The sequence below is a fragment of the Bactrocera tryoni genome, unplaced genomic scaffold (assembly GCF_016617805.1).
Source record: "Bactrocera tryoni isolate S06 unplaced genomic scaffold, CSIRO_BtryS06_freeze2 scaffold_25, whole genome shotgun sequence".
Taxonomy (NCBI): Eukaryota; Metazoa; Arthropoda; class Insecta; order Diptera; family Tephritidae; genus Bactrocera; species Bactrocera tryoni.
In genome coordinates, this window is record NW_024395977.1 from 7,054,543 (window position 1) to 7,074,541 (window position 19,999).

The 19,999-nt window shown below is 32.6% G+C and overlaps 2 protein-coding genes across 3 annotated transcripts; both read left to right on the plus strand.

Moving 5' to 3' along the window:
• Nucleotides 1-2,319: 2,319 nt before the first annotated feature.
• LOC120780621 lies at nt 2,320-3,262 on the plus strand. 2 transcript variants are annotated; one of them, XM_040112883.1, is made up of 3 exons: nt 2,320-2,376; nt 2,456-2,951; nt 3,041-3,262. In XM_040112883.1, exons 2-3 carry the CDS (start codon nt 2,666-2,668, stop codon nt 3,256-3,258), a joined length of 504 nt encoding a protein of 167 aa, XP_039968817.1. In that variant the 5' UTR covers nt 2,320-2,376; nt 2,456-2,665; the 3' UTR covers nt 3,259-3,262. The 2 variants fall into 2 exon arrangements, with proteins under 2 accessions (XP_039968817.1, XP_039968816.1); XM_040112882.1 differs by having other exon boundaries at nt 2,332-2,951.
• A 1,911-nt stretch (nt 3,263-5,173) lies between these two features.
• On the plus strand, nt 5,174-6,149 carry LOC120780568. Its single transcript, XM_040112827.1, has 2 exons — nt 5,174-5,839; nt 5,897-6,149. The coding sequence occupies exons 1-2, from the start codon at nt 5,216-5,218 to the stop codon at nt 5,957-5,959; spliced, it is 687 nt and encodes a 228-aa protein (XP_039968761.1). The 5' UTR covers nt 5,174-5,215; the 3' UTR covers nt 5,960-6,149.
• The last annotated feature ends 13,850 nt before the right edge of the window (nt 6,150-19,999 follow it).

The following is a 19,999-nucleotide window of genomic DNA, read 5'->3' on the forward strand; positions in this document are numbered from 1 at the left end:
TAAATTTTACATAAGAATCAGTGTTCAAAAGTATGGGACTCTGATCCCATGAACAACAAAAAAATGCAAAGTTGTCGCTATACGGCGCATATTTTTATGAATGAAGACACTGATTTCTTCATTAATTAAAGTCTAAGAATACAATTTACATATTTACCTCTACCTTCTAAGCGAACAGACTGCGCCGTATAGCGGCAACTTTGCATTTTTTTTGCTGTTCATGGGTCAGAGTCCCATATTTTTGAACACTGATTCTTATGTAAAATTGAACGAGGAATCGAATGAAAAAGTCAATTTTGAAAAAAAATTAAGGGAAAAGCACAAAAAACGGGATTTTTGGATTTTTTTTTTTTTTGGATTTTGAAATTTTTTTTTGGATTTTGAAAATATTTTTATCAGAAAGCTGAGATTTTTTATATAAAATTGGATAACTGCAAAATTTTTTTCACTCAATTTTGAGGTCGTTAAAAAATAAAAGAAATAGTCATTTTTTTGTTTGATCTCAATTTGAATTGCGCGCCAAAAAACAATGGAGCAACTTTGACCATTAAAAAGTTTACAGATATTCTTATTTTGGTCTATATTATGATATTCTAAAGTTTCGTCAAAATCGGAGAACCACGGGTACAAAACCATGTCGCCAATTGATGGAATGGCCCATATATACAAGTCGGTACATCTATCTATAGATAAAGATGTTAATTGCAGTATATGTATATTTTCGCGGCAAAGTTTAATAGTCCATAGCTATGTATGTATGTATGTGCACGGATGTAAATTATGTTTTGCGCGAACGAGTTTGGTAGGTACTAAACTGAAATATCTTTATTTCATTATTTTATACAATTACTTTCTTAATCCTAGGTACAAAGTTTCATCTTACATTCTAGGAAGTGCAGAGTTAGGTGTTAGATGATGCGCTGTCTAATTCTACTTAACGTGTGCCATAAGTTATACGTATAGTTGATGACCGCTTCCTAATTGGCGATGTTTCTTCAATAGTTAGTTATATATATACATATATTCCCGTCTATTTACAATACACTATTTAACACTTTATTTACTTCATTAATCTTTGTACAATTAGCATGTTTATTGTTTAACATAAACAAGCATTATTTCTTTTTGTCATACAAAATGAATTATTTAACCCTTTTTTACAAAAATGGACTGAATAAAATTTAATTTCGCATTTTATTATTTCACTTTCGATTAGTAATTTACCATCTTTTTGTGAAACGGGTATTGCTTTAAATCTATATCTATATACATATATAAAAATCAATGCCACTTTCTTTGTAATTTCACCACTCATAAACGGCTGAACCGATTTGGCTGATTTTTTTTTGTTGTATTTGTTATTATTAGGAGAAGGTTCTTATGTAAGAAAAAATTACGAAAATTGCCGAAAAACCCTTAAAAACAGCCCTTTTATTTTTCCCATACAAACGTTTTATTTTAGATGTACATATGTATATATATACATATGTACCTACATACATATGCACATACATATGTATGTAAGTAAAAATGATTGTTTGTTAGTAACGCTAACGCTCGAGAACGGCGGAACCAATCTTCATGAAATCAGAAAGTGTTCGCTGTGGATCTGGAAAGGGTTAGATATAAAAAAAACCATATACTTTTCATAAGGAAAAGTCGAAAAATTGGAAATTTTCAAAAAAGTGACTTTTCATACAATTCCTTTTTGTTTTGTTTTTCAATATTTTGATTTGTAAATTATTTGAATCGTTCAATTTCGGTCGCTTGCTTTTTTATTCCGGCTCTTTAAAAGAATAATTATTGAAAATTATTCAGTGAAAACTCTTTATGTGTGTTTCAAACGAAGTGATCATATAAGAAATTATTTTAAAGAAAGTGCCGGCACTTCCAAAATCAAACATAGGTCGACGTACTCGAAATGTTCGGGGCGTGTTGTCACAAAGAGTATCACAAACTGCAGTGCGACGTCCACGAAATAGATTTGAAGAAGCTCATCATGCAAGAAATTCAGCAAGACCTACGCGAATACGACGTCGTGTTTTGGAAGATATGTTCCGTGCTGCATTTGATTACGACCCTTCAATCGACCCTTCAATAATGTACATGGATATATTGGAATGATGGATGTTATATCCCCACATTGTGAAGCGGCTAAATTCTCGGGTGAAACGACTGGAATGTATTGAGCTAACGGGAAAGTAAAATTGCCGGAATTTGAGCCGCCTCCTGAACCATTACAATCATTAATTTTTGAGACATCACCAGAATCGAAACATTTTTTAAATCATATACAAGAGTACAATTCGTCTTTTTCAAATGACTTCTTTCGGCGCTACAAAAATTATAAGAGATCAATTTATGCCGACATTTAAGGTGATTGCATGGAATATTTGATGGTTTTTTCAATGAATAGGGAAAAATTTATTCCTATAACATTGCATACATATTACAGATCCAAGGTCAAATTTATCACCTAGCGGGTTCATTGTTACCGCTCCCCGACGCTAACCATCAATTTTTACAAATATATTTCATCGGAGATTAAAATCGTGAATTAAATCAACGCTGCACAATTGGTTCTCACACAAAAAGAGAAATTCTTTGCGAACTACAAGATTGTTTTCATCAGCACAATGAATTAGTCCAATTGTTCAAAACTACTATGGATCGGTTGCCATCTGATAATCACAGAATCGTTATAAGAGCCGATAAAACTCCAACTGGAGAGCATTCAAGAAGATTCCATGCACCAACCATTGATGGGGTGGCCATTGTGATTGTTGGCGATCAGTTTCAATCTCGAGATATTATTCTTCACCGTAGAAATGAACAATTACAACGTGTTTCGGAGCTTCATCGTTGTTACGATGCATTACAATATCCTATATTGCACTGGAATGGCCATGATGGATACCATATAAATATCCCAATGATTAATCCAAGCACAGGTACATACTATATATCGTGCTCATAAATATTTCGTTTAAATAAAAGATTTCGATTTTGAATTGAAAACTTCTAAAACTATTTTTTACAGGTCTTGATGCTCAAAAGAAGGTCAGCGCCATGAATTATTATTCATACAGATTAATGATTCGCGAAGGAAGTTCAAATTACATTTTGAGATGTGGAAACTGTTTCATCAATACATTGTGGACATGTATGCAAAAATTGAGACTGAACGTCTCAATTACATCCGGTTCAATCAAAGTAAATTGCGATCAGAAGAATACATACATTTGCGTGATGCAATAACAAATGATGGGAATTTGAATGATATTGGACGTCTGACGATATTACCAGAATCTTATATTGGAAGTCCTCGCCATATCCACGAATATGCTCAAGATGCGATGTCATACGTGAGAAAACGGCCGACCAGATTTATTAATTACATTCACATGTAATCCGAAGTGAAGCGATATTCAAAATAATTTGTTTGACGGTCAATCAACAACAGATCGTCACGATATAAAAATTAAAAGCGCTGATGGATGTAATTGTGAAATTGCGCGTATTTGGAGAAGTGCGGTGTTATATGTATTCAATCGAATGGCAAAGAGAGGATTGCCGCACGCACATACATATATTGATATGCTTGGTTCGTAAAATCACACCAGATGAAATTGATAATATCGTATCAGCCGAGATGCCAGATCAAACAATTGATCAGGAATTATTTGAAGTCGTCACAAAACATATGATTCATGGCCCATGTGGCGTACTAAATATGAATTCACCATGCATGATTGATGGCAAATGCTCAAAGCGTTATCCCAGAGCATTGACTTCCGACACAATAACAGGCAATGATGGATACCCGTTGTATCGACGACACAACTTCTGTCAAAAATATTTCAGTCTCACATTAACGTTGAGTATTGTAAATCCGTCAAGTCAATCAAATATATTTGCAAGTATGTGAATAAAGGAAGTGATATGGCTTTCTTTGAAGTACCTGATGCTGACAATAGGAACGATGAAATTACTCGATATCAAATGGGCCGATACATTAGCAGCAATGAAGCAATTGGGCGAATATTTTCGTATCCATTGCACGAAAGACATCCTGTTGTTGTTCATCTAGCAGTGCATCTTGAAAATGGTCAACGTGTTTATTTTACTACTGAAAATATACAGCAGAGAGCAGCACAACCACCAGCTACTACTTTAACTGCTTTTTTCGACTTTGTGAAACCGATACATTTGCCAGAAGTTTGCTATATACTGATGTACCTCAGTATTACACATGGAATACATCATCAAAAGAATTCCAACGACGTAAACAGGGTACAGCAGTTAATGGTCACAAAGGTCAAAGGTCGTGTAAATATATTCAACAGATACTTTGGGCAGAATGTATACGATTCATCCCAACAACGCGGAATGTTTTTATTTGCGATTGCTATTGGTGAACGTTCAAGGACCGAGATCGTTCGAATATTTGAAAATAGTTGATGGTCATTTATGTGAGACGTATCGCGAGGCATGTCACCTACTGCATTTGTTGGAAAGCGGTTCACATTGGGAATCGACGCTTCAAGATGCATGTGTTTTATCTTTACCACAACAAATAAGAATACTTTTCTCGATTATAATATCAACATGCATGCCAACGAATCCACTAGAATTATGGAACAAATATCAAGATTACATGGCGGAAGATATTTTGATTCGGATGCGTCGTACGTCAAATAATCCAGATTTGATAATTAACTTGGAAATGTACAATGAAGCATTAATAATCATTGAAGATATGTGTCTCAAAACTGCGTATAAAGCATTATCACAGTTATCTATGATTTCACCTGATCGTCCGATGCATGATTTGATGGATCAAGAATTGCAACAACAATTCAATTGTGACGCATTGATTGAATTTGTGCAATCAAATATTGACAAATTAAATGATCAACAAAACTATGTATATCAAACAATTTTGCAAGCTGTTTCTGACAACACTGGCGGATTATATTTCTTGGACGCACTTGGTGGAACCGGAAAAATATTCATTATTACATTGATTCTGGCAGCTATTCGATCACAGAAAAAAATTGCTTTGGCCCTTGCTTCTTCTGGAATTGCTGCCACTTTATTGGACGGAGGACGAACAGCACACTCTGCATTGAAATTGCCATTGAATATTTCAAGAAATTCTGCAATGGGAAAAGTCTTGAAGTAAGCAGCGATTATTCTGTGGGATGAGTGTACAATGGCCAAAAAAAAATCGCTCGAAGCATTGGATCGAACTATGAAAGATTTACGCGGAAATCAACAGCGGTTTGGTGGTGCCTTGATATTGTTATCAGGTGATTTTCGACAAACATTGCCAGTTCCTTCTCGATCAACTCCTGCCGATGAAATAAATGCATGTCTGAAATCTTCTGCTCTCTGGAGATTTGTGAAAAAATTGGCGTTGAATGTCAATATGTGTATCCTATTACAAGACGACTCATCTGCACATCAGTTTTCGGAACAATTGTTGGATATCGGAAATGGAATAATGCAAATCGACAATACAAATGGAATGATCACCTTGCCCGAAAATTTTTGTACAATTTTGCAAACAAAAGAAGAATTGGTCGAATGCGTTTTCCCAAATATCATTCAGAATCGCAGAAGCCATGATTGGTTAGCAGAACGTTCAATAATGGCACCGAAGAATATACACGTCAATGCAATGAACTTCAAAATTCAAGAAAAATTGCCAGGTGAAGTCATAACTTATAAATCCATTGACAGCGTTATGGATGAAGATGAAGCTGTGAATTATCCAATTGAATTTCTGAATTCATTGGAACCAGCTGGTACACCGCCACATCTTTTGAATTTAAAGGTTTGTTCATTACTTTAATCATTAAAGAATATAAATCTGTTCCAATGATTCCAACAGACATGCCATTCAATTTCAAACGTCTGCAATTTCCGGTGCGTTTATCATTTGCCAAGACTATAAACAAAGCAAAAGGACAAACATTTCAAATATGCGGAGTAAATTTGGAAGAATCGTGTTTTTCACATGGGCAATTATATGTTGCATGTTCGAGAGTCAGTACTACACATCGTTTATTCATTCATGCACCGGACAGTAAAACTAAGAACGTTGTTTATCAAAATGTTTTAGATTAGAGCTCGAATTTTTGAGATTTACAATTTATTATATACGCTTATGTAAAAATAAGTCGAAACTGAAGAATAAATACTTTCAATGTTTGAAGAGTATTACTTTGTTGAATTTTTCATTGAATCGCTATGACAATTTTCTTATTATTCGTATTTATGTACGCTTCTCAATGTTAGCGTTATAACAATTTTATGGAGTGAATGGATAATATCGTACGAATGCATTCTCATGAACTGCATATCCTTTATCAACAATACATATCTTGGTCAATTCTCATCCTTAATTCATAATCGTCTAAATTTATGAAAAAGATTTCGTTTATTTGTTTCATTATTTTCATAGTGAAAGATTCGTTCAATGCAATTTCTTCAAAATATTTGATAGCTTCTCGCGACCAGTATTTCCCATTACTTGGCTTGATATTTGCTAATCGGCAATTCAGAATTTGCTCTACATCCTGGTATTCCCTTTCTTCCGGTCTGAATTTTACATTGAAGCACGATGGGCTATCAATCGACTGAACAACAACAGTTTTTTTCTTAAAGATAATTAGAATGGAATGTTCTTCTCATATCGAATCTTTTTCATCGTCATTTTTTGTATGGTATACTTGGAAATAAAATTTTTTTTTTTATTATATTGAATTATATTAGGGGTATTCTCTTGCTCTTGCAAACCCGGTGCACGGTGCAAGAATTGCAGATTTACAACGGCACAAACAACAAACACACGCAGAAAAATATTTGCAAGGGCTGTAAAATATGTCAGACCAAAACCTATGTATATTTGCGTGCAATGTCACGCAAAAATATAATTGCAACCCTGTTGTAGTTGCCATTTACATAAAGACATATTACGTCGTTAAATTGTTGAGGAAGATAAGTTTTAAATGGATTTTATTATTTCTATTTAAATTTTAAAGATTTGTTACAGTTTTTTTCTTAAAAATGTATGCAGAAGGTGCGCCAAATCACAATAGCCATGCTTAATAGTCATTCACAACAAATTGACCGAATTAGCCATTCATATATCACTAGATTCTGCAATGGGTGCTCTCGTGCTCTTGTATATTTTGGTATAGTATTTTTGCAATCTGCAATCTTGCAAGAGCAAGAGAATACCCCTATTGTATTTGTTATTGACTTTTTTGTTTGGCTATTAACTTACTTTTTTATTACACTTTTATGAATGGAAAATCACATTATTTTCAAATACAGAGTAATTATTATCGCAGAATATAATTATAGACCATGAAATTTCAGGTTTTTTTGTTTGCTAAATAAGTTGACTTTTGCTCAAGTAACAATATAATGTGACATTACTCATTCATGTCAAATGCTTATTTTTTTGTTTCTCTTATGTTTTTGTTTACACTCAAACGTCAAATAAATAAAAATTTGGTTTTGTCGTTTGTGGATATTTCATAAAATCTGAAAATAGGCAATTGCTTTTGCAAATTTATCGCATATTTGAATATTCAATATGTTTAAAAAGAAGATGACAAAAATGTCTATAATGAAAAAAATTAAATGAAGTATAATAGCAGATAAATATTTATATTAAAAAAAATTGAATAAATTATTAATATATTTACGAACTGCGCAGCAAAGCGCGCCGGGTAAGCTAGTTTTTTATATTTGTCAATATGTGTGATTTTTTTTAGTAAAAATAAGTAGATAACTTTTTTCATATAGCGCTGAAAAGGAATTCAATCGGTCTAGACGTTGAGCTAAACCCCATACACCTAATAAAAAGAGCCTTATCGTGAACTTCGCGTGAATAAATCATTTATTTTTATTTTCACGCGAACGAAAAATTCGTATCACAAATATTCGAAGTTCGATTATACTTTTGTGAACTTTAGTGGCATTGAAAAAATGTAAACTTATAAAGCCATATAAATCCTTATTTTGTTTACACAAATGATTCTGCAGTCGATACATACATTTTTTCTGGCAGCAGTGCAAAGCGTGTTTTTTTGCAAATACTTTATTTATTTAATTTTTTTTTATTTTTAAGAAATTTGTACAATAATAAATTATTTAACAAATAAATATTTAGTTAGCCTCTCTCAAAAGATCGAAGGGATCCGTTGTACTCAGGATCTCTTTTCGGGTTGAGTCGATAATTGGACAATGTAGTAAATGTCGAATTGATGCCGGCTCTTCACAAAATGGACACTTACTGGGTGGGGTACGTTGTAGAAGGTGTGCGTGCGAGTTATGGTTTACAAAATAAAAAGCTTCGGCCTTTTTTTGACAACCGTATTTATTGAAGTGAATCTTAAGACTGACTAACTTTTTATTCCTTATTAGTTTACATACTCCTTATTCTAATGCTAACTGTACTGACATTCTTAGTTAGTTAGCTTCTAATATTAGGCTTAACTGTATTATCGTTCGACATTAGCTTATTTACTTATATATACTTATTTATATATATACGTATGTATGTATATATTTATGTTTTTAGTTGAGTTTTAATTAATTCATTAGATAAAATAAGTTTTTTTTTTATAAATATGTAAATTGTAAACATTTTTAATTTGGAGTTGTTTTAAATATGATTTTAATAGCGTAGCGTATCTATGTACATATGTATAGTGCTTAAACAAAAGAAACGTTGTTTTATATTAATATTAATATAAATTATGATAGATAATTATTGTTTTATATTTTTACAATTTTATTTTCAACAATGGTAAGTATATATTTATTAAAATTGAGACGATCGATGGGAATATAAGTTATATACATATAACCGGAATTAAAAAAAATGTATATTTTGTTTTTTTATCTTCTTTTAAAAGATATATATTGTGCATTACACTGAAGGGGATAGATTTTTGTTTTAAAATGGGCTAATTGTCGTTAGAGTTTCTATTGTGATTGTTGTATGTATGTACGTTTTCTAGATTTCTTTTAATAAATTTTGGTTCTTCTTTGTGTCTTACGCTTTTGTAATTTCGAATGAAACCTTCTCGCCTTTTTTCTAGGTAATTTTCCTTTCTTGTGTTATGTTTAGAAATGATCTTCAATTTTGCTTCTTCTAACCGATTTTTAATTATGCTATGATTAACTTTGTTGTTTTGAACATCTAAAGGAGTAGCTTTCATTGTGGTATGAAATGAATTGTTATAAAGTTTTACGGCTGTACACATTTGAATGGTAGTTGGAACTTTTTCTTCTAAATTTAGGGTTCTTATACGTTCGGTAAGGGTATTATTTATTCTCTCTACATCTGAATTTCCCGTATGGCTATGTGGTTTAGTGGCATGAAATTCTATATTTTCTCTATTTAAAAATTGCTGGATTGGTTTTGAATTAAATTCATTATCGAAAACAAACTTTTTTATATGGCCTTTAATTGACAAAAATTCATTAATTTTATCTATGATCGTTAGACTATTTCTATCGGGTAAATGGAAAGAAATAACATGTTTTGAAAATTTATCGATGAATATTATAAATGACTGTTTACTGTTAACATAAGTATCTATATGAACAATTTCATTAACTGTATTTGGTGTTTCGGTAATTTGAAATTTAGCTTTGATCGGATTCCTATCATATTTTCCACCATTACATATGTCGCAATTATTTATTATTTCATGGATTTTAATTTTTAGTTCTGGATGATATACTTTATGCTTCATTCCCTCGTAAGTTGGAATAATGCCTGAATGTCCTACTTCGATTTTATGGAAAAACGATATTTGTCTCTTTAGTTCGTATTCATCTTCGATATCTTTGGCAAAGTTTGTGCAATTTAAAAAAGAAATATTTTGATTGTTTGCGAAGAATTTAATAGTATTTGTTCCACTTCATTATGTTTTTTTCATTAAGTTCAAAATATATAGCGATCTTACCTTTTTCAAGATGTTTATTTACAATATTAATAACGTTCTGAGAGTTAATATCTCTTATATCGATAAAAATGCATTTGTTTTTAAAAATATTTTCTTCTTCTTTTTCTTTTACTTGGACTAAAATTAATTGCTGTTTGAAACGATTTACGACTGTATTGAGAATGTTAAAGTGATTATAAACATTTTCTTCAAAAGAATGGCTAGTTTGGACTTCTATTGAAAGCATTGTTTGGTCTTGTTGTTCACCAGCGTTTAAAACTTTTATTTGCAACATTTTGTTAAGGATCATTCCCAAATTTTCGGAATTCACCATGTTTATTTCATCACTATTAATTCGACTTAGAAAATCTGCTATTTTATTTTCTTTACCGGTTATATAATCGATTTTTGCATCGTACTCTCCTAATTGTACCAGCCAACGTTGAAGTCTTGGATTTATATCCTTACCAGAATTTTTCTTTTGTAGCCATTTAAGTGGTTGGTGATCTGTTTTTAGATCGAATTCTCTTCCATATAAGTAGGGTCTATAGTATTTTACTGACCACACTATTGCTAATAGTTCCTTTTCGATGGTTGGGTAGTTTTTCTCGTGAGTATTTAATGTGCGTGAAGCATATGAAATTGGGTGGTCGTCTTGTGTGAGAACTGCGCCAATAGCAAAGTTGCTAGCGTCTGTAGTTAATTTAAATCTTTTTGTAAAAATTGGATACCTTAAAATAGGGGGATTTGTAATAATATTTTTTAAATTTTGGAAAGCGGTTATATAACTTGGGTTATTAACGTTAATCTTTGCATCTTTTTTCAGATATGCGACCATAGGATAAGCTATTTTAGAATAGTCTTTTATAAATTTCGTGTAAAAGCCGGTAATGCCTAAGAAAGATTTTATTTGCTTTTGAGGAATTGGTAACTTTAATTTTTGGATAACTTCAACTTTGTTTGGATTTGGTTTTATTCCTTCAGGAGTTAGTATATGACCTAGAAAGTCTGTTTTTTTCTTTAAAAAACTGCATTTTTCTAAACGTATTTTCAATTTTGCTTGTTTTAGTTTTGTAAAAATTTTCCGCATATTATTTATATGTTCTGACAAAGAAGTAGTAAAAATCAAAATGCCGTCTAAGTATACAACGCATATCTTGTTTATGAAATCTCGAAGTACTGAGTTCATAAGACGTTGGAATGTCGATGGAGCATTTTTAAGACCGAATGGCATTCTTAAGAATTCATAATGTCCTAACGGAGTAGAAAACGCTGTTTTCTTCCTGTCTTTTTCATCTACCAGTATTTGATGAAATCCTTTCGCGAGATCGATAGAGGAAAAATATTGTGCTCTACCTAGTTTATCCATGATACCATCGATATTAGGTATCGGGAATTTATCGCTAATAGTAATTTCATTTAATCTCCTGTAATCGACGACGATACGCCATTTTTTATTTCCGTCTGCATCCGCTTTTTTGGGGACTATCCACAAAGGGCTGTTGTAAGCAGAGTTGCTTTCTCTAATTATATTATGTTCTAACATTTCTTTTATTTGTTTTTGTATTTCTAATTCATGAACTTGTGGATACCTATAAATTTTCGAATAAATGGGTCTATCGTTTGTTGTAAAAATTTGATGTTTGATTTCATGCGTAAAAGAAAGTTTTTGAAAAATAATTTGTTAAATTCTTGTAATAGATCTTTTATCGATTGGCTTTCTTCGATATTTAAATGATTCAAGTTTAAGTTTTTCATATCACTGAATTCGAGTGCGCAAATTTCCGTTTTTCCATAAGGAATTCGTTGATCAAAATAAATTATGTTTCCTAATATATTAATAAACGTGTTTTCTACATCAATTTTAGCTTTAAAAGGAATAAGAAAATTTTGTCCTATAATAGCTTCGTATTTGTTGCTGTTCAAATCTATTACTTTCCATGATAAAGTACCTAAGACGTTAAATTCTTTCGGAAAAGGTGTTACAATTTTATATTTTATTTCATTAATTCCGTTGATAGTTCCATAGCATAACGGTTTGGAAAGTTTTTCCTTTTGAAAATTTTCGAATAGGGCGATTGGTTTTATGATGCTAGTTGTTGAACCTATATCTATTAAGCATTTAATTCTGTGATTTCCTATTGTTACTGTTATTATGGGGAGTTCAGGGTTTGAGGCGGTGTTAAAAAATTTACTTCTTTTTCTTCACCATTGCCAATTTCCATCAAATTTGAATTATTGGACAAACGACTTGTACTTGGATTGTAATCGACGCTCATATGAGAGCTTTTAGTTTGTCTCGGTAAATTTGGTTGTATTTTATTTGTAGAATTGTTGTACTCGTAATCGTAGTTATTCCGATTGTTGTAATTGTTACGATTAAAATTTGTATTACGTTTGCAATTGTTATTGTTCCCGCTTTGTTGTCTATTGTCGTTTGTTGGTTTGGTTTGTCTATTGTCTGAAATTTTATTATGTTCGTAAGATCTATAATTTTTCTTGAAACCTTCATAATTTGCTTTATTTTTATCGACATACTTTCGATGTCTATAATCTATCGCTCTTTTATCCTGCAGCAATTTTACCTTTGAATATTTTACTATTATATCATTTAATGTTTCCGTTTCGGTTATATGTGCTCTAATAGGCCCATCGATTTTCTCTAACAGTATATCAACAAGGTCCCTATCTACATTTTCAGGTTTGTAAATGCCCGGTTTTAAAGGGTCAAATATGTATATTTCATTTATTTCTGCCTTACATTTTTCAAAAATTATAAATAATTCATTAAGATTACTTACTTTGACCGTCCTACAAAAATTGAATACCTCTGCGTATGTCTTCCTCGGACGAGATCCTTGTAGAATTTTGGCCTTAATCGCTTCCCACGATGAGTTGTCCTCCAGTTCTCTTGTTCTTTTTCCAGCAGTGCCCAGTATTTTTTCGTTTGCTATAATGTTGATACAATGTTGGACGAGTTCCTGGTCTGTGCCGCAGAGAGAAATGTTGGTTTCGACCGCTTTAATGAATGCTTTTGGATTATGATGGTCGTCTAGTGGCTTCATTCTCCGGAATTGATCCATGATGTCCCTTGGTGACATGTGAAATCTGTAGAATTGTGGTTATTGGTTTATTTGTAGTTGTAGTAGATGTTGAGCATGTTGTTGTTGCATTTCTTGTTGTTGGGTTTGGAGCAATTCTTCTTGCCTTGCGATAACCCTTTCCAGCTCGGCGATGGTTTGGTTTAGATTCTCCATTGTAGTAGTAGTTGTAAATAGGGCGTTTTAATTGTGGTTTGAAGATGTGGTCCGCGGAGTATTTCTTTTTGGACCAGTTGTGGAAAAGTAAAGATGTATTCTCCTTTTATTTAGAAGTCTTTTAAACGTTGTAGAAACTTTTTTATTTGTATTTTGTTTCTATTTCTGGATGCACATGAGCTTAATTATTTCTAGGCCGCTGTCCTTATTATTTTTCGGGTAACTGTATATATAGCCTTTGCTTTTAGAAATTTCTCATTAACTTTTTATTTTTATATTTTTTTTCTGTTTTCAATATTTTCACTATAACCAGTATTACTTGGCGTGTTTTGTTTTATTTTGATGATTAAATTCGGTTGTCCGTAACTGTATACACTTTTATGTTTTAGAAATGTTTTTTTTTTTTTTTAATACTTGCTAAATTGTTTAATTTTCAAAAAAATATTTAAACTCTTTTTCTTAATATTTTTTTTTTCGTTTTCGTTTTATTTTTTTTTCAATATATATTTGTTTTTTGACACATTAATAATATTTCAATTCTTTTTTTTCTAATATTTTTCGCGTGTGAATATTTTTTGTTTAAACTGTGAATTGGTTTTGTTGGTTCCGCAAAAATATTTGTTTTTAATTGCTGTTTTTTTTCTCTTTTTTTGTGGCGGTTCACAAAACGGTTTTAAAAAATGTAGTTGCTTTTTCCGAAACTGTGCTTTATATATACATATATGAATATATGTATATACCGCAAGTTCCGTTCTTACTGTTTTAACGCGTGTTGCAAGCTGTAAATTTTTGCTTTGATACTGTACTTTTTACGGCAAACAATTTTGTTTTATATTAAACAGTTTTATTTTACTGTTTCTTTGATTTGGAACTGTGCTTTATATATATATATATATACCGTAATTTCCGTTGTTATTTTTGCAAGCTGTAAATTTCTTAAATCTTTGTCGAAACTGTACTCTTTCTTTGTGATACGTGACACTAGCACTTTTTGGACGACTTGCAACTTTCTGTAAATTTTTTTCTTTTTTAGCACTTATTTCGCTTCTCTTTTCCTTCAAGATTTTAATGCTTTTTGTTTAATGCTTTATTTTCACTTATTTTCAACAAAAAATTTTCTAATTTTTTTTCACTGTAGCTTTCGTTTTCTTTTTTTTTGGAAATTTGAGTTCGATTTTCACCAAAAAAAAATGTTATTTTTGTTTTTTTTTTTTAATTTTGCACTTTTGTTTCGTTTTTTTATAGAATTTTTTTTACTATTTTCGCACTTTCTATTTATTTTAAACTTTTTGCACTTTTGTTTGTTCTATATATCTCACTAATTTCACTAATTTATGCATCGTTTACTTTTTTGTAATATTAATGATTATTTTGATTCTTTTTTTCTTTTCGGCATAAAACTTTCGCTTATTTTTTTAATTAAACCTTTTAAATATTTTCGGCAATACGATTCGATGCAATTGATCTTTTGATCAAAGTTAACCCGACTGCGCCAGTTATGGTTTACAAAATAAAAAGCTTCGGCCTTTTTTTGACAACCGTATTTATTGAAGTGAATCTTAAGACTGACTAACTTTTTATTCCTTATTAGTTTACATACTCCTTATTCTAATGCTAACTGTACTGACATTCTTAGTTAGTTAGCTTCTAATATTAGGCTTAACTGTGTTATCGTTCGACATTAGCTTATTTACTTATATTTACTTATATATACTTTTTTATATATATATGTATGTATATATTTATGTTTTCAGTTGAGTTGGCGTTAGCAGACCCGAAATACGCTCACTCTCTTATTCCGCAACTAAGCCTAATGTGGAACCTAATTTTATGTTAGTAAGCTATTAGGCATTTACTATATACATACATAATTTCATTCCATATTTTTTTAGGTTTTGTTGATGGGTTTATGCTGGAGGTGAGTTCTTCAAATGCTTTGCGCTTTGCTAATTTGGCGTTTTGCTTAAATTGTGCGTTTGCTTTTTTGTATCTCAATAGATTTTCTGTTGAGCGAACGGTTTTGTATTGGTGCCACAAATTCTGCTTGGAAACTTGGAGTGTGGATAGTTCGGAACTCCACCAAGGAACGGTTTTATTGGATCTATTTAGTTTAGTTTGTGGTATGGTGAGGTGAGCTGCTGATCGTATAACTCTTAAGATTTTAGCTGCTTCTTGGTTTATGTTATTAGCAATTGGAGAGGCTGCACTGATTTCTTCGCACATTTGACCGAATTTCTTCCAGTCGGCTTGGTTAATTTTAAATCTGGGTGTGAATTTTACTAAGGATTGGTTGCAGACTGAGGTTATTTGGGTAAGGATAGGGAAGTGGTCGCTTCCATGCAATGAGTCAAGGACTTTCCACTGGCAGTTTGAGGCTAGAGTTGCGGAACAAAGTGTAATGTCAACTGTAGAAAAGGTGTGGTGAGTCGAAAAGTGGGTGGGAGCACCATTATTTAGTGATATAAAATAGGATGAGATTAACGCGTCTTCAATTTTTTGTCCTCTGGAGTTTGTGTAATCAGATCCCCAGATAGTACTCCAGGCGTTGAAGTCGCCTCCAATGATGCATTGCGTACTGAATTGGCTTAGAAGTAGTGAAATATCAGATGTAGAAAAAGTATCTTTGGGAGGAATGTACATGCAAACAGCCACTATCTTGGTTGTTGTATTGATGTCGATCGCTAGTGCTGAGAAACTTGTTTGAATAGGTGATAGCTTGTGTTGAATATTCCTTTTGACTAATATTGCAATTCCTTGCTTTTTACTAGTGATCTGAGGTAGATTGTAGAAATGCCCTATGTAATTTTTGGGAGTGTAGGCAGTTTGGTTTTGGGGTAAGTGAGTTTCGGTTAAAAGAATGATGGATGGGGAATAGTATTTAATCAGAATTTCAAGTTCGTGATAGTTATTGAGGTAACCATTCATATTCCATTGCAAAATTGATAACATGATGAATAGCAAATGATATGGAGGTAAAACGAAAAGTTATGGGAGAACGAATATATGCATACACACACGCATGTAACTGCTTTTGACACCCTGCGAGCACAGCGCCGGTAGCCACATGCAGTGAGAGATGCATTACATTTCGAAGTCACTGTTATGATCAGCAACGCTCTTTGGCTCAGCTTGTACTGAGTCGGAGAGCATTAGACCACCACAGTCGTTATTTCTGGGCGAGGGGAAGATATAATTGTCACTTGAGGTGGATTTGATTGTTGAAGAATTGGTGAGAGAGAAGGGTATGGTCAAAGTAGAATTAAAAGGTGAATTGGTGATTGAAGTTTTGTTGTTTGTTGGCGTGGTCGTGCTAGAAGCCCATGAATGGGCGATAGATTTGTTGGAGTTTGGTAAGCTAGTGTTAGTTGAAGTGTTATTTGAAGAGGTGGAAATTTTTTTTGAAGCTTGAGGTGAATTTTTTGTTTTGTCGTTTTCGGAAGGTTTTGATGTTGTGGAGGCTGAAGTGGGAATGTTTGGAGTGGTTATTTGTGCAGGTAGAGAAATTATTGTTGAAAAGGGTGTAAAAGAAGAGGTGGAAGAGTGCTGAGATCTGTATTTAGTTGCTGCTTCACGCATGCTGCATTTGTCGATGGTTTTTATTTTTAAAATTTCTTTAGCCTGTATAAACTTGGGACAAGTGTTTGCGGAGGAAGGGTGTTCGCCTGAGCAATTCACACACATGGTTCTTGAGCATTCGCTATCATTGTGAGGGGGGAGACTGCAGTTGACGCATGTAGGAAGGCCTTTGCATTTTTTTATTGTGTGTCCGAGCTTTTGACAGGTTTTGCAGCGCATCGGATTGGGATAGTAGGGACGGACTGAAATTTTTCGCCAGGCTACATCAATTTCCTCAGGTAGCTTGTAGGCATCAAAAGTGAGGAGCATTGCACCTGTTGGGACTATGACACCTTCAAGCTTCTTCTGGAATTTATACACTGCGCTTACTCCATAATCTTCAAGGCCTTCAATAATTTCTTTTTCAGGCAAATGGTTAAGAAATGGCGCAAAAATCGTGCCTTTTACGGAGTTAAGTTGTTTATGGTAATTGGCTGAAATTTTGCAGATGTTCGAAAGTGTTATCGTGTTTGTGAATTTTTCAGCAGTTTTTTTTATATTTAACTAGTAAGAGAAGACTTCCGTCACGCAATTCTGAAATGGATTTAACATCTTTGCTAATGCCTAAAATGGCTTTATGCACCGCAAAGCATGAAAAACGTGACAGTGGTTTATTGTCTTCTAATGATTTAAGAACTATGTATTTTGGGTCTTCGTTTTTAGAGATGTTAATGGGGGGAGCTCAGGGAAAGTCTCTTGAGATTTGTTGACTTTTTTTCGTTTTGTATGAGGACTAGAGGAAAGTAGGGCGAACCTATTTTCCCCTGGATTGTAGGCCCCAGGGGGCATTATGAACACACCTTACACAACCACTTATAACTATTTAGTTCACAGAGTAACGAAACGGTATACCGAAAACAGACAAATAAGCGAATACTGATAACACACGAAAGAGTGAACATCCGCACGCGTCAGAGGTTAGTCGGTGACTGTTTTGCAAATACATCTAGCAACGCAGTAAAGAAATATTGGTTGCAGTTCATTTTGGCGTAAAATTCAATCGCTTCGCTTATTTAAAGTGAATTTGGTTTTTATTTATTATAACGTTTAATAAAGATACATTTTGTGTCCATTTTAACTGTTTATTTAATTCAATGCGGATTTTATTAAATATAATTATAATCAAAAAGATCCTGGCTAGTATGTCGCTGAAGGTAGTGATTGTTTTATAAATTTGTGAGATTTGTACAAATTGTGTTTTTTATAATTCAATAGATTAGAAAACGAGGAAGTTGCAACAACTATTCTGAGGTCGCTAGTGAGTGTCCGGTTGAACATGGAAAGAGTATTTTCAGCAGGGCGAGATAAAATGTCATTTCTGTAGGGTCAAGTTCTTCGAGAGATGCAGAAAGTTCAGCCGGACTTTAATCAAACAAGGGAAACGATTTCCCGGAAGTTTCTGATTTTATTGACCACGTATAAACGCATCAAACAGCGGTGATGCAGTATATGGCGTACGACGTATGTCATTCAATCAATCTACACTAAATATTCTGCAATCGTCTCTCCAAAATACCTTCAAGGAAATATTAACAGTGACGGAGGATAATTTATGCGATTGGCCCAGTGCTGGCGCTAAAAAGAGAATAGTGAATTCAGGCAATGAAACACTTAAATTTTTCAAATATGCGGAAGAAAAGGAGCAAGAATGTCACGAGGAAGTACTGGAGCTCGAACAGAAAAAAGTCGAAATTAAACAAGAACGGATTAAGGCACTTATTGATTTGAAAAATATTTTACAAAATAATATTTAAGTTTTACATTGAATGTTAAAATAATCATCTCTATATATGTGACATTAATATAATATATATTTTATTGTGGAATTAATTAAAACTCTGACCGACTTGAAAATTTTTTTTTATTAAACTTTAGTTGTATCTTGCATTTAATTTGAAGACATTGATCTCCAAACTTGTTAAATTAATACTAAAATATTAATGTTTAATAAGTTATATGTATATACATGGGAAAATAAATGTATTAAATCTAAGATGCATACAAAGTTGCCAATTATTTCTCCTCGCAATCATCAATGTATTGATGGGAATTCTGTTCTTGGATTATCAACATTAGTTGTTCCAATAGTTATAGGTACGCACATGATAATGTTATAGATGACACTTTTTTTATAGGCTTGACATTAATGTAATTTAAAATTTTAAATTTTTGTTTAAGAATACTGAAATGCTGCTCTTTGTGGACTTTTGTTGAGCTAAGATAAAAATTAAAAGTTCGTTGTTCCCGGTTGAGTTTTCCATTGCCTCTATATGGAGTCATTAGGAACTTTGAAATAGAGTAAGCAGAGTCGCCTAAAATAACTGCATTCTCATCTAGTTCTACTTGGCCAGTAGTTATAGCTTTGAATACTGGGCTATTTTTTATATACTTTCACGTCATGGCAAATTCCTGCGTAGCCAATAAATGTATCCAAAAAACGAAATTTGTTGTCATATATGGCCTAAAGATAATATATCTTTGAAAATATTCGGGATATATCTAATTGCAAAATTAAGTTCACTTGCATTATTATGGAATGGGTGCCTTTTTGATTGTATTAATTAATGGCATTCTCCTTTTGGGTTGGTATTTTAAAATTAGTACCTTCTAGACCCCAATTGCGAAATGAAACGGATTATTTATACTGTTCTGAAATCTTTCCATTATCTCATATTGGCACACAGCGGAAGGCCACATTACAAAAAATAGTTTATGAGCTGTTGTTTTAAATATGTGTAAGCAGTCGCTTAATTGCCTGAATTTTCGAGTAGTATTTACCAACCTCCACAAGGTAACATATAAGCAAGCAGTATCCAATACGCCTGCGCCGATTGCTAGTCAAAAATGGTTGAATAATAGTGAATGAATGGAAAGTATCCTGCGGAAAAATGTATGTGTTTGTATTTTACGAACCATTAAAGAGTCGCGCCATTCGAAAAAGGCTAAAAAAGACGTCATCCCGATAACTTTCTGTGATTTTGAAGTAGTTCGCTACTTTTGGATTTAAAGTTTTTCGCCAGCAATAACTTCCTCATTTTTTGAAGGATTCATTCTCTTTTCGTGTCTCCTTTAGAGAAAGCATTCTATTAGGTTGTCAAATATCTCCCTTCCGCCTTTTTGCTCTTTATTCAATTTTTTATAAAAAGTGTTACA